At 44.7% G+C, this 12648-nt stretch overlaps 1 protein-coding gene and 1 long non-coding RNA gene across 5 annotated transcripts in view; one reads left to right on the top strand and one right to left on the bottom strand.

The window, feature by feature from the left end:
• Window positions 1–1707: 1707 nt before the first annotated feature.
• Window positions 1708–4620, bottom strand: LOC118238264. The gene is made up of 3 exons (XR_004768065.1): window positions 4244–4620; window positions 4079–4152; window positions 1708–1928 (listed from the first exon to the last, which is right to left on the bottom strand). It is a non-coding gene; the product is annotated as an uncharacterized LOC118238264 (long non-coding RNA).
• A 417-nt stretch (window positions 4621–5037) lies between these two features.
• Window positions 5038–12648, top strand: part of Arhgap28 (Rho GTPase activating protein 28) — a 162213-nt gene continuing 154602 nt past the window's right edge. For 2 of the 4 annotated variants that reach the window (XM_027397794.2, XM_027397793.2), the window contains exon 1: window positions 5038–5277. In XM_027397794.2, coding sequence (XP_027253595.1) covers window positions 5156–5277 — 122 coding nt within the window. In that variant the 5' untranslated portion in view covers window positions 5038–5155. The remainder of the gene's footprint in view (window positions 5278–12648) is intronic. The other 2 variants (XM_027397795.2, XM_035441174.1) reach the window with 2 other exon arrangements.

The following is a 12648-nucleotide window of genomic DNA, read 5'->3' as shown; positions in this document are numbered from 1 at the left end:
AGACGGACGGAGGTTCAAGATATACTTAGCTACACTGAAAGCTCAACGAAGCCAGCCTAGGATATGAGAGAAACTGTCTGAAAAACAAAAATAAACAAGTAAACAAAAAACACTTACTTTATCAAAGTCTTCCTTTTCCATCTAAAGTTCAATGTGGATTCATTCCTGTCAATGTTTCATTGTTTCCGGAGGACTTGGGGGCACGGTGAGGTGAAGTGAGCATGGTTGCCAGGACCGGACTGCTGCACTATAACTGTGCCTTCATTTCCTGTAGATCAGGGTTGGAGACCCTGTGGCCTCCAGTCCTCTTGCTGAGAGAGTTCAGCCTGTGGCTGTGGGGTCTCCTCCAACAGCTGCAGCTGTTCACTCCCTGACTAACCAAGCAGCACTTCTGCCAGATAAGCAGTAGGGCCTCAAGGGGCACTTTTCTTTTGTCCACATGAAGGTTTTACATCAATGTCCTGTTTCTTGCGTTTCCTGACAGGATTGGGTATGCTGGGTTATCTCCACACTACAGAATCCTCAGAGCCAGGGCGCCCTAGTGTCCAGAGAGGCTTTTTTCCAGTAGGTCTCATCGCTCAGAAGAGTTTGTGAAATGTCCCAGGAATCTCCAAATCTGTTTTTTTTTTTTTACCTTTGAGGATTGAACTACAAGGATATTTATGGAAGAGAGGCCAGGTGACTGGAGAAATGAAGAAGAGACAGCCAACGTTCAAGTGTGTATAGTATTGTCTTGGTTAGGGTTTTTATTGTTGCAATTAAACACCATGACTACAAAGCAACCTGGGGGGGGAGGGGGTATGCAGCTTACACTTCCACAACACTGTTTATTAAGGAAGGAAGTTAGGACAAGCACTCAAACTGGGCAGGGTCTTGGAGGCAGGAGCTAATGCAAAGGCCATGGAGGGGCTCTGCTTACTGGCTTGCTTCCAATGGCTTGCTCAACCTGCTGTCTTACAGAACTCAGGACCTCCACCCAGGGATGGAACTGCCCACAATGGGTTGTGCCCTCTTATGTCAATCATTAAGAAAATGCCCTATAACTGATCTTATAGAGGCATTTTCTTAATGGAGGTTCCCGCCTTTCAGATTACTCTAGTTTGTGTCAAGTCCATGTAAGAGTAGCCGGCAGTTTATGTTTAGATATGTTTAGCAGTGTGATAGATGTTTTAAAGACAGGCTCTTTCCTTTTCCTCCAATCATGGGGGGGGGGGATAGTCGGTCAGCCCTCATGCTTCAAATTAGGAAATTAGAGCAATATACCCAGTAAGTGGCAAATCCATAATGCAGACGCAGACTCAGCTCTCTGGCCTTTTTGACTGTTCTCCCAAGTCTGTTCTCCGAGTCTAGCTGCACTCACAGTCCCCACATCCTACTGCTCTGTAATGCTCCTCATGCACACCAACTGACAGGGCACACAAAAGACTGAGTCTTCAACAAATTCCAAGGACAGAAAAAGACAATAGATTATACACACACACACACACACACACACACACACACACACACACACAGAGAGAGAGAGAGAGAGAGAGAGACAGAGAGAGACAGAGACACACAGACACACAGACACACACAGACACACACACACACACACACACAGAAGCACTATGCAATGTATACATGTAATTGACACTTGATTTATTATTTTAATGCTAGTGAATTTAACCTTTAGCACACTAAATAAGTTACACAAGGAAGCATAAATCAAGTCTTACTCATTTTATTACATTTTATATCTTGTATCTTAGGAAACCTACAACAGAACCTGGCAAGATATAGACTCCTTTCTTCCACAGGCGCAGAAGCAGGTCTACAAACTAGCATCTTGCTCAGAGTCCCATCTTCAAGTGTCTGGCTGGTGTAACACTCACGTCTCCTGATTCTCAGCCCAGTGCTTGTCACAGGAAACCCAAACATCTATTTGCCTTTATTCCAACAAACAGAAAGTGTTATATCAGTGTTATTTCGAAGTAAATGCTCCTGGTCCACCATCCGGGGGACTTTATCTTCCTGAAGGTCCCCATGTCTACTTGCTCTACCATCCAGCTGTCTGTTACTGCCTTGAGCTGCCATCCCTAGCCAGTGGTTTCCCTACAGTCCTGGGGATGTCAAGATGCTAATAAATTCTATTAGATCTACGATGCCGGATGTATATTCTGAAACACAGAGACCCCCAAGCCCCAACATCTTCTGTTTCAGCCCCATCTGTCTCTGCCATTTGTTTTCATTTAGTCCTGGAGATCAGTCAGTATCAAAGTCAAGCAAGTGTCCCACCATGGAGCTACACTTCAGGCCCCAACACTTTTCATGGGGTACTGGGTTGCTAAACCCATTTAGGTTGGAAATTATTCATGGACAAAACACCAGCATGGACATTTTTTTGTCTTTCCTGATGAGCACAATAATACCATTCTAGCTGCATTAGTGTTTTGTTTATGGGATACTCCCTTGATTGCAGGGCAGGCCAATGTGTCACTCAGTGTCTCCACAGAAGGAGATGGAATTCGTAGCTTAGTTGATGAAGACGGCTTGGTAAAAGAGGGACTGTGTATAAAGTCATGTCAGGGGTAAAGGAAAAAGTATGGCACAATTTAAGCTTGCTGAGCCATCTCCATCCCTACATCTGCTTACCAAGTAAGCAGCAGCCACCAGACACCAGTACAGTCCTCCCACCCTCTGGCAGCAAAGAAGACCTGGTGCAAAACCTTTCTTCCCATCCCTCTAGATTTCCTGTTGGTTTCTCTTTTGCTTACAGATGACCTAATCCAGTGGCGCTCCAGCCCCTAGACAGGCCAGCCAATCTGAAGGGCCGATGGAAGTAGCGTGAATAACATAATTTCGCCATATGATCTGCTCAGTCTAGCGTCTTTCTGAAACCCGAAAACTCAAAACTTCGACAAGAGTTGTATTTAATCGAACTGGTAGCAAGTACAAACATTTAGAAAATGGTACTACATACAGAACTTGTTTTTGTTTGTTGTTTTGGTGCTTTGAAGTTCTGTGAGTCATTTACAGAAATTTCCTGGCTAGCCTGAAAGATAACTACTACTAGAGAGTGTTATTTCCTTCACCAGTTCACTCATAATCCACCCATTCATTCATTGTCCAGGCCTTTCTGTCTTAGTTAGGGTTACGATTGCTGTTATGAAACATCACAATCAAAAGCAAACTGAAAAGGATAGAGCTTATTCGCTCACAGTTCATGTAACAAAAGCAATGAAGACAGGACAGGAACCCAGGCCATGGAGGGTGCTGCTTACTGGCTTGTTTACCCTGACTTGCTCAGTCTGCTTTCTTACAGAGCCCAGAACCACCAGCCCTGGGATGACCCCACCCACAAATGGGCTGGCCTTCACCATCAGTCATTAATTAAGAAATGCCCTACAGGCTTGCCTACAGCCCCATCTTATGGAGGCATTTTCTCAGTTGAGACTCCCTCCTCTCAGATGACTTTAGCTTGTGTCAAGTCGACATAAAACTATCCAGAACATCTTCTTTCAGTATTGTCTGCTATGTAAAACAAGAGTGGCTCTGGGGTATAAAAGCAAAAACTGACAGCAGCCCTTCCAGAAAGCTTGCAGTTAGGAAGGAAGCACCAACTGGCTGCAAAACAGTAATTTGATCTTGAGTTTACAATGAATTTCCCCTCACTTCACTCTGAGAAGAGCTTCCCGGTTCCATCTGGGCTTTGGGGTGGGGAGAAAAGACCATGATCCATTAGCAATCACTCAAGTGGATGCTGGAGCAGAGAATCACATGGGGCACGGGCTGGGCAGACTGCTAATTGCAGGGCAGAATGAGATTACTCCTACAACAAAAGCAGGAGCAATTTTAGAAAGTGGCGGGGGAGCAGGGAGTGGGAAGAGAGCACCGACGTTCCACAGGGGACAGGGAGAGAAATTTTAACAGAGTTCCAGCCAGAAACATGATCAGGGGAAAGACCATACTGCACTTTTGGGTATGCTGTGTGTGTGTGTGTGTGTGTGTGTGTGTGTGTGTGTGTGTGTGTGTGTGTGTGTGTGTGTGTGTGTGTGTATTTATACCCCCTTAAAAAATAAACCCTGGAAGTACATACCATCCACTGAGCCCATGGCAATCAGGACTAGCTTTCAGACAGTCTGGAGACAGTATCTGTCAGTGTGATCAGGCCTGGGTGGAGGAAAGGGATGTTAAGAATGAGGTAAGAGTCTGGCTGCTGCAGTCTTGAGGGTGCAGGAAGGAAGCGCAGCCTTGCACTTACAGGGGACTGCCTGGACACAAGGGAAATCAGGTTTACAGTAAGTTGACTAGCAAACAGCAACGAACCCGATTCCTCAACTTTTGATTTGGATGTTTAAACGAGAGCGTCACGTTTTTTTCTCCTCTTCCTTCCCCAGAGCTCCCATTCCAGACCTCGCCTCTCCCCCCTTGCCTACGGCGTGGTTTCTGTCTCTCTTCTGACTGCCAGGCAGGAAACGTTCCTAGCCAGGGGAGAAGCCTCTCGCTTGAAGGGGGCGAGCAGGAGGTTGAGAAGAGGAAAAGAGAAACAAAGGGAGAAAAACACAACTTTAGTAGGGCAGCTGGCGGGAGCCGCAAGTTTCAAGCATGTTTCCAGTTTCCCAGAAGCAGGGATCCGTGGGCGTGGTCCTCAGTGTACGCTAGTCCGTTCATTGTACTCTGTGGGCGTGGCTCGCGGTACTCTGTGGGCGTGGCCCTCAGTGTATGCTAAGCAGTGGGCTGTAGTCAGTGGGCGTGGCCTGGGTGTATGCTAATCCTGCAGTATATGTTAATCAGTTCATTGTACCCTGTGGGCGTAGCTCTCGGTGTATGCTAATCCACCCGCGGCACTCTGTGGGCGTGGCCCTCGGTGCACGTTAATTCGTCGGCGGCACTCTGTGGGCGTGGTCTCACTGTAAGCTACTCTATCATCTGTGCTGTGTGGGCGTGGCCCTCAGTCTATTCACTGTACTGTGTGGGCGTGGCCTCACTGTATGCTAATCTGTCCGCGGCACTTGTGGGCGTGGTCCCCGGGCGGGAGGGCGGGACCGTCCCAGCCGCCGAGCCGCAGGGCGCCGGACGCTCGGGGCCGCTGGCTGACCCGCTCGCTCCGGAGCTGGTCCACGCTGGTCCGCGTCTTTGTTCTGGGTCTGCGCGGGGACATGCGCGGCTGAGGATGGAGGTGGAGGACTCGGGCGGTGTAGTGCTGACCGCCTACCACTCGCACGCGCGCTCGCAGTCGCAGGGTGCAGAGCCGCGCTGCGCGCCCCGGGCCGCCGCCAGCCTCCCGCTCAGCAGGTACCTACCGGGACGAGCCCACCGAGGGCCGCCCGTCGGGCGGGGAGGGGGACGGGGAGGGGGACGGGAGGGAAGAGGGAGGGGGCGGCGGCGCTCTGGCAAGTTTTTGTGGAGTTGATTAACTGAGCCTGCTGTGTGTATGGTCCTGATTGGAAATGAGAAATGGCCTGGGCAAAAGTCTGCGTGTGACGGGCTGAGGCCAGCGGGGCGGGGGTGGGGGGGAAGCTTGCAGTCCTGAAGAAACTTTATGATGAGTTGGGCACACGCATCATTTCTGTGGAAGGCTCTCACCGGGTACTGGGGTGATTTAAAAATATTATTAAAAAGCAAACACAAGCCAGAGGAAAAGAAAATGAGAAGTTCTCTCAAACACTCAGATTAACTAAAGATAAAGTTTCTCTCAAAAGGAAATCTCCTCTGACGTAAGGAGTTCACTCCTAGTTGTAAGTAGAGTGATGTCATTTAATGACTGCAGCAAATGCAGTTCCTGTTTATTTCTTTGCTTGGGAAGACATGTGCAATCCCTCACCATATGCATTTAGTAAGTCAGGGATCTGGATCGCATTGCTCTGACAGTGCCCGTCTGTTCCACTGAGGACCAAGCTCGGTTAGAGCCCCACTAACTACACCAAAGATGGGTCGACAAAAATATTCCAAAAGTGAGATGGTTTGCGCTCTGGCGTATTTAGGAGAGGTTCATTTGCTTAAGTGTTGCCACCCGCTATGAATACATCACTGGGCGCTTTATTTGTTTTGAAGCCTGCACTTTGGTGTGTCTTGATTTCCTGTCCTCGTGGCATTTTATATCACTGTTATTTTCAACTACTTGTTTTTTCTCGAACCTTTATCTTCATGTGATTATAATTACTTCTGTTTCCCAGTTTAATCAATTTGTGATAGTGTCACAGAACATGCTTTGGAAGGTATCTGTGAGATGAACCAACCCACACTGGCTCAGGGACGACACAGGGCTTAGCTAACAAAGAAATTATTGTTTCTTCCAGGGAGAGCGTGCTGAGTCAAATCTCATTTTGATATAGACAGTGAGAAATGGACCAGTTTGCAGTAGGAGTCATGTACATCATTTAAAGGTTGCTTGAAGATACAAATTCTCCTTTGTATTTACTGTGCAATTCTTTAAGAGAGAGAGAGAGAGAGAGAGAGAGAGAGAGAGAGAGAGAGACCCATCATCTTTGACCATTATGACTTACACTGTGAGTGACTAAATAGATGTGCTCTGATGCAAGGCAAGGGCCAGTTTTGTACATTCTTCAGTGGCCTGGGTGTGACTGTCTGTTTATAAGCCTTAGCAGCTGTCTGTGGGGCACCAGCCAGAGAGAGGAAAGTGAATTGGAGGGAGATATTTTATTAGCCAAGCATGTGGTCTTGTGGAATGGTGATGTATGGGAGTGGGGGAGTCGATCTTTTACCATTAAACAATCAGGTCCAAACTGGTAACTCTGGTGGTCGCTTTGCACTTTATAGGACCCTCATTTTTCACTCCCTGAGACAGCGGATGGAGGTGTGCACCCCCACATCCTACCAGCCTTCCACCAGCAGAATCCTGGGAGAATAGCTTAACTCCTTGGTCCTCAGTAAAAGCATTGAAAATAGAGGTTCCTGTGTTTACCAGGAGCCCGAGGAGACCACATCATTAATCATGTGTCTGATAACAGGAATTATCAGACCCAGTTATTAACCTCTGACTTACTAGCTACTGATCAATACTTCCTTTCAAGCCAAGAAGCAAGATGATATTGTTCTACTTTGGGAGAATTCGCTCTCTCTTTCTCCAGCACAGTTTCCTAAAAATAAATTGCTTATGTATTTGTTGCCTACTTGTGGAGCAGTGAGCATTCTGGTCCTGGGAATGTGATCATGGGCTCTGACTTGCTAAGGAGGACCTTCATTCTTGAGCTCTTGCTACCATAGGTGGAAACCAAAGCTAATCTTACCCCCTTCCTCCTCAGGCCTCTAGTACACCTAGTTCATCTGGTTTCCAATTGGGGTCTTATTTTTTCCCACCAAAATATAATCTAGCCCCCATCGCTATGTTTTGTTCATTTCCCCCACCATTGTATTCAAATAGCACAGAAGTATCTGGTATATTGTAGTAGCCAAATAAATATTTTTTTGGGGAAGTTAATGGATTCCTACTAAGATTATAAAATGGCCAAGATAAAAATTGCAGGATTTTTAAGAGCCAAATTCAGCCTACTTGCACAAACCTCATGTTAGTAACACATCAGGCTTTGGAAACACAAAGATAAATGGGGGGGGGTGAGTGTTCTTCCTGCCACAAGAGTGTGGGCAGACCAACGGAATTTTTAGCAAAAGGATGAAACAATAGAACTTTTGGAAGGAAAAAAGTGGCACAGTTTCTAATGTTAGAAGTTTCAGGTATAACTGGATTCTCAGCTTCCGGCTAAGAACACAGACATAAGAACAGGGGTCTGCTCTGCTGCCTGCCAACACTGACTGAGGCTGAGGAATGGTAATGGCTGGCTAGATGTGCCTGTCAGGTGTGGGGTTAGATTGCCAGACCTTGACTGTCACCTGCGTTAAGAACTACCCTTTTCTGAGTAGACTACTTGAACTACTTAGAACCCTGAACAACTCAGAAGAGACCTTGATGGCAAGTAGACATACATTCTTTGCACTTGGTTCCCTCTTTGTGGTTCCTGAGGGAAAGTAAACAAATCAAAACAACCTTGTCTAAAGCATCAACTACCATCCAAGCATATGGGATCCGTTTAAATATCCAAATTTCACATCTCCTGCCTCAGAGTTTGGAAGAATTCAGGGCATGGCTTGCTCTTGCCTAATTTGAATGATTTCAGCTATACATGGGATGCAGTGAATGAAGCCGTCTAAAATCCCAGAAACTCACGCACTGGGTACCTAAAAGTTTATCCACTGGGGTTGGTTGGCAATACATCTTTTCCAGGTTTCAATAAAAAAAATAAGTATTTGATGTAGATAAGCAACATTATGATATTTAATATATGGATCATCCGTTGTCTGTCTCTTTCTAGAATGGCCAATACATGGATAGTAGACAATGTCTGGTAAATAAGACGTGTTCCCACTTTTGGGAATTTGCCTGAAGTTGGGCATTTAAAATACCCCATGTATTTCCTTCTGAGTCCTTCTATGTTTTCTTTTAGAAGTCTCTTTTGTTGTCTATGACCTCTGTCATCATATTCCCCCACTTTATCATAGAGCACAGTGTGGGCAGTCTTGGTTGTTAATTCTCAGGATAATTTTCTCATGTAACTTTTGACTTCTCAAAACCCACACTTACACACAGATGTGATTCTGCAAGTGCTCCATGACAATCAATGGTTGGAATTATCTTCAGAATCATGCTTTTTAAGAAAGGTCAAGCTTATGCTCAGAAGCCTGAAAATGTTGACAAACACCCAAAATACTGCCACCTATAAAGGGAAGGTTAGCCAAAGACGATGCTAGTTGCTTTTTTTTTTTTTCTGGGCATTTCCATGGTTATGACAAATAATGATGCAGACATTTCGTTGGAGGGCCTCTATAAAATGACCATGATTATTTCTAGTTGTACAGTAAACGTCCTGAGAAATGACAAAAAAAAAAATAGACAAAGAAATAAAACAGCTCTTCCTCAAAAACAAATAGAGCCACCATCCAGGGTTACCCTTGGGGTTTCCTCTGCAGTCCCTGTCCCCACTTCTGTAAAGTCTTGTTGAATCTTAATATCACACCATTTTTTTTTTAAGTAAGGAGAACACCTTGATAGAACAGATTTGATGGTGACTGGGAAGTAAACATTTTGAGCAAAACTAAAGAACAACTTTTAGTAATGATATATTTGGGGGGATACTTTCCTGAGTTGAAATTAGTTTAAAAGATGCATATTTTGACATGCCAACATTTGTTAAAATTAAATATTTATGTAGGCCCATGTGAGCTTATGCGTGTACAAAGGCCACCAAATTCTAGGGGATGGTGAGCTTCTTGTTCTAGAAGGTTCAGAAATAGTAATGAAAATGGAATTCTTCGATGAGGACGAGTATTTATAGGCCGTTTTTATGTTGTGGTTGAAATCAGAGCTGATGTCTCTGGTTTCCTTCATGGACTCCCTGCTGAGCGGAGTTGCCTCCTATGTAGGGCTGTTGCCAAACATCTGGTATATTTCCTTTGATCCTGTCATTTGGCTAAACATTTGGCCAGTTGCTCTGTCCATTTTTAACCCGCTCAGTTCTCCCTGACCATTAACCCCTAATGTAAGCCAAACACACAGAAGTTTGGAGTGCTCCAGAGGCACCTTTCACCCCTTAACTTTTAATTTTCAAGATGTACAGTTGCATTTACAGAAAGTTTGCAACAATAACCTTCACCCAGATTCTTTAAATGTTAATGTGTTGCAAAACCAGCATGTCAGTGGTCAAAACTGAATAAACTAGCCATGGCATACTACAGATCACTAAATTACAGACTATGTTTTTATTTCACTAGTTTTCTTGCTATCATTAATTTTCCTGTTATAGCCAAATTTCCTCTCAGCTGTGGCAATCTGTCTCTTGTTGAGAACTGGTGGGTGGTTTTATAGGAAGCCACTTAAATTGAGTTAGTCCAATGTGTTCTTATGAAGTCAGTGGGAGTATGAGAAAATTCAGTAGAAGTGATGATGGCCATCCTGTCAGGTCTGTGACACTGGGATGCTACAATGACATTGATGTTGCTCACCTGGCTTAGATAGCCTTGCTAGCTTTCTATACCATTTTCCCCTTTTCAATTAATTACTGTCCTCCTGGAAATACTTTATGCAAATCTCTTTTCTTCCCCAACTACCCTATACTGATTTTAGCCTGTGTCTATGGATCATGGCAGCAAAATTTGTTACTGGGGTGTTTTGATGATGACTTTTCTCTCATTTCATCTCAATTTGACTTAATGTTTGAACCATGGAGTAATCTATTCATCCTCCTTTCCAACTGTATCGTCTGTCTGTCCATCAGTGGTCACATGATGAAAGGATTTAGCTTCACCTGCCTTGACTTCATGAAAACCATGAAGATACATTTCCTAATTTTAAAGTCCCCCCCCTTTTTTTGGAGTTGAAATTTTACTGAAGCTTTAAGAGAAAAAAGAAATCAAAGTTGCTAGATGAAATTCTCCGTGAGAAGCTGTGGTTGTGATAAGATCCCATCTGCTTCATTTCATAGAAGTGTCTTGATGTTTGAGCTCTCCTGGGGTGTTACATGAGTGTCCACATTCGTACATCTCTTTAAAACCCACTTGTTTAATTCACATTTTGGATAAAATCCCAATTAAGCCATCATGAGGCATTCCTATGGCCCTGCCCCACAGGCTCCCAGGAGGTGGAAAGTTGTAGAACCCGGGCCAGGAAAAGACTGAGCCCAGACTCCATTGGGTCTGAGGAAGGTGCCCTTGCATATGTATTTTAACCCATGGAAACATTCCAATTTGCATATAATCAAATTTCTTTCCATTCCATCAAAGGAAATGATATTACTTCCAGAGTAATTGCCATATTCTTATTTCTCAACCAAATGGTTTCTAATATCAGCTCCAGCTGAGAATAAAAGGAAAATGTTAGGGACCAAAGCAAAAAAGGTGAACAGAATGTTTCTTATTAAGTAGACTTTGTACTGTTTCTGAATCCTTTATGTGGGAACACAAAGCCAACCACATCCTCCCTAATCAGTGTAGAAGTGAAACATTTCTTGATCCTTCTAAAAACAATACAGCATGAGGACCAAAGAGATGGCTCAGAGGGTCTGATGACCTGGATTCAATCCCCGGGAGCCTCATGGTGGAAGGAGAGAAAAGACTCCTGCAAGTTGTCCTCTGACCCTCCATATGCGTACAGTGGGGATCAAATGTATCCATGTGCACACACATACGCGCGCGCGCGCGCACACACACACACACACACACTAAATAAAATGTAAAAACAAGTAAGTAAATGAAATGTGAGTTAAGATGCAGCAATTTAGTGAACACCTATTAAAGTACTCAAGAGTGAGTAACCCATATTCATATACGGCTTTATTTCTTCTATAATTTTAATAATGATAATATTAATAACTATTATTCTTTAGGACAATGTCTTTCTCTGCAGCTTTGGCTGACCTGGAACTCCCTGTGTAGCCCAGACTGGCTTCGAACTTGTGATCTTTGCCAGGTGCTAGAATTACAGGCATGGGCCACCACACTGGACTTAAAGTGTAATTTATTGTTGGTAATTTTCCCAATTGCTGAAGAGTGAAATTAGATCCACATCTCTTACCCTGCACAAAATCATTCAGACAGAATCAAAAACGTTGATTTCAAACTGAGACAGCTGAATTTGTTAGAGGAAAACATAGAGGGAACACTTTAGGATGTAGTTTAAGCAAGACCCCCAGCAACACAGAAAATGGCCCCAAGGTTTGATAAGTGAATTACATGCCATTTAAAAGTTTCTGAATACGAGAAGGAACTACCCTGGGAGAGGACAGACAGCATACAGAATGGGAGCAAACCTTTGCCAGCTCTACTCCAGACAGGAGTTCATATCTGAACTACAGGAAGAGCAGCAGAAATTAAGCTCTGAAACTCAATCAACAAATAGACTGATGAGCTGATAATAGACAGGTCCTCAGTAAAAGAAACGCAGATGGACAATAACGATCTTAAGGAGTGTTTAAGATCCTTGGCTATTATGGCAATGAAAACTACAACCACTTTGAGATCCAATCTCACTCCCATTCAAATGGCTGTGATGAGGAAAACAAATGATGACAGACCCTGGGAGGGACGTCCCCTGTCCCCTGTCCCCTGTCCCCTGTCCGTGGGAGTGTGGAGAGTTCAACCACCTGGAAATCAATGTGGAGCCTTCTCCAAATGCAAAGAACAGAGCTACCCTGTGTCGCTCCTGGGTGGGCACCAAAGGGACTCCATGTCCTGCCACAGAGACACATGTGCATCCCAATAGCAAGGACAGGGACCCAGCCTGTATGTCCATCAACAACGTGGAACATAGCCACAGAGGAATTTGTTCAGTAGTAAGGAAAGTTGACCTTACATAATTTTCAGGAAATATGAATGAACCTGGAAAATATTCCATTCAGTGGGGTAACCCAGGCTCACAGGCAGATCCGTGTGTGTGTGTGTGTGTGTGTGTGTGTGTGTGTGTGTGTGTGTGGCCCAGGCTCATAGGCAGATCCATGTGTGTGTATGTATGGCCCAGGCTCATAGGCAGATCCGTGTGTGTGTGTGTGTGTGTGTGTGTGTGTGTGTGTGTGTGTGTGTGTGTGTGTGTGTGTAAGTGTGGGTAGAGGTTAGGGAACTAGAAAGGAGCCCATGAGATGAGAAAAAGTCAAGTGGCTT

This window comes from Cricetulus griseus, chromosome 2, assembly GCF_003668045.3.
Source record: "Cricetulus griseus strain 17A/GY chromosome 2, alternate assembly CriGri-PICRH-1.0, whole genome shotgun sequence".
NCBI classification, from domain to species: Eukaryota; Metazoa; Chordata; class Mammalia; order Rodentia; family Cricetidae; genus Cricetulus; species Cricetulus griseus.
Note: the sequence above shows the minus strand (reverse complement) of the source record. Positions and strands in the feature narration are given on the sequence as shown.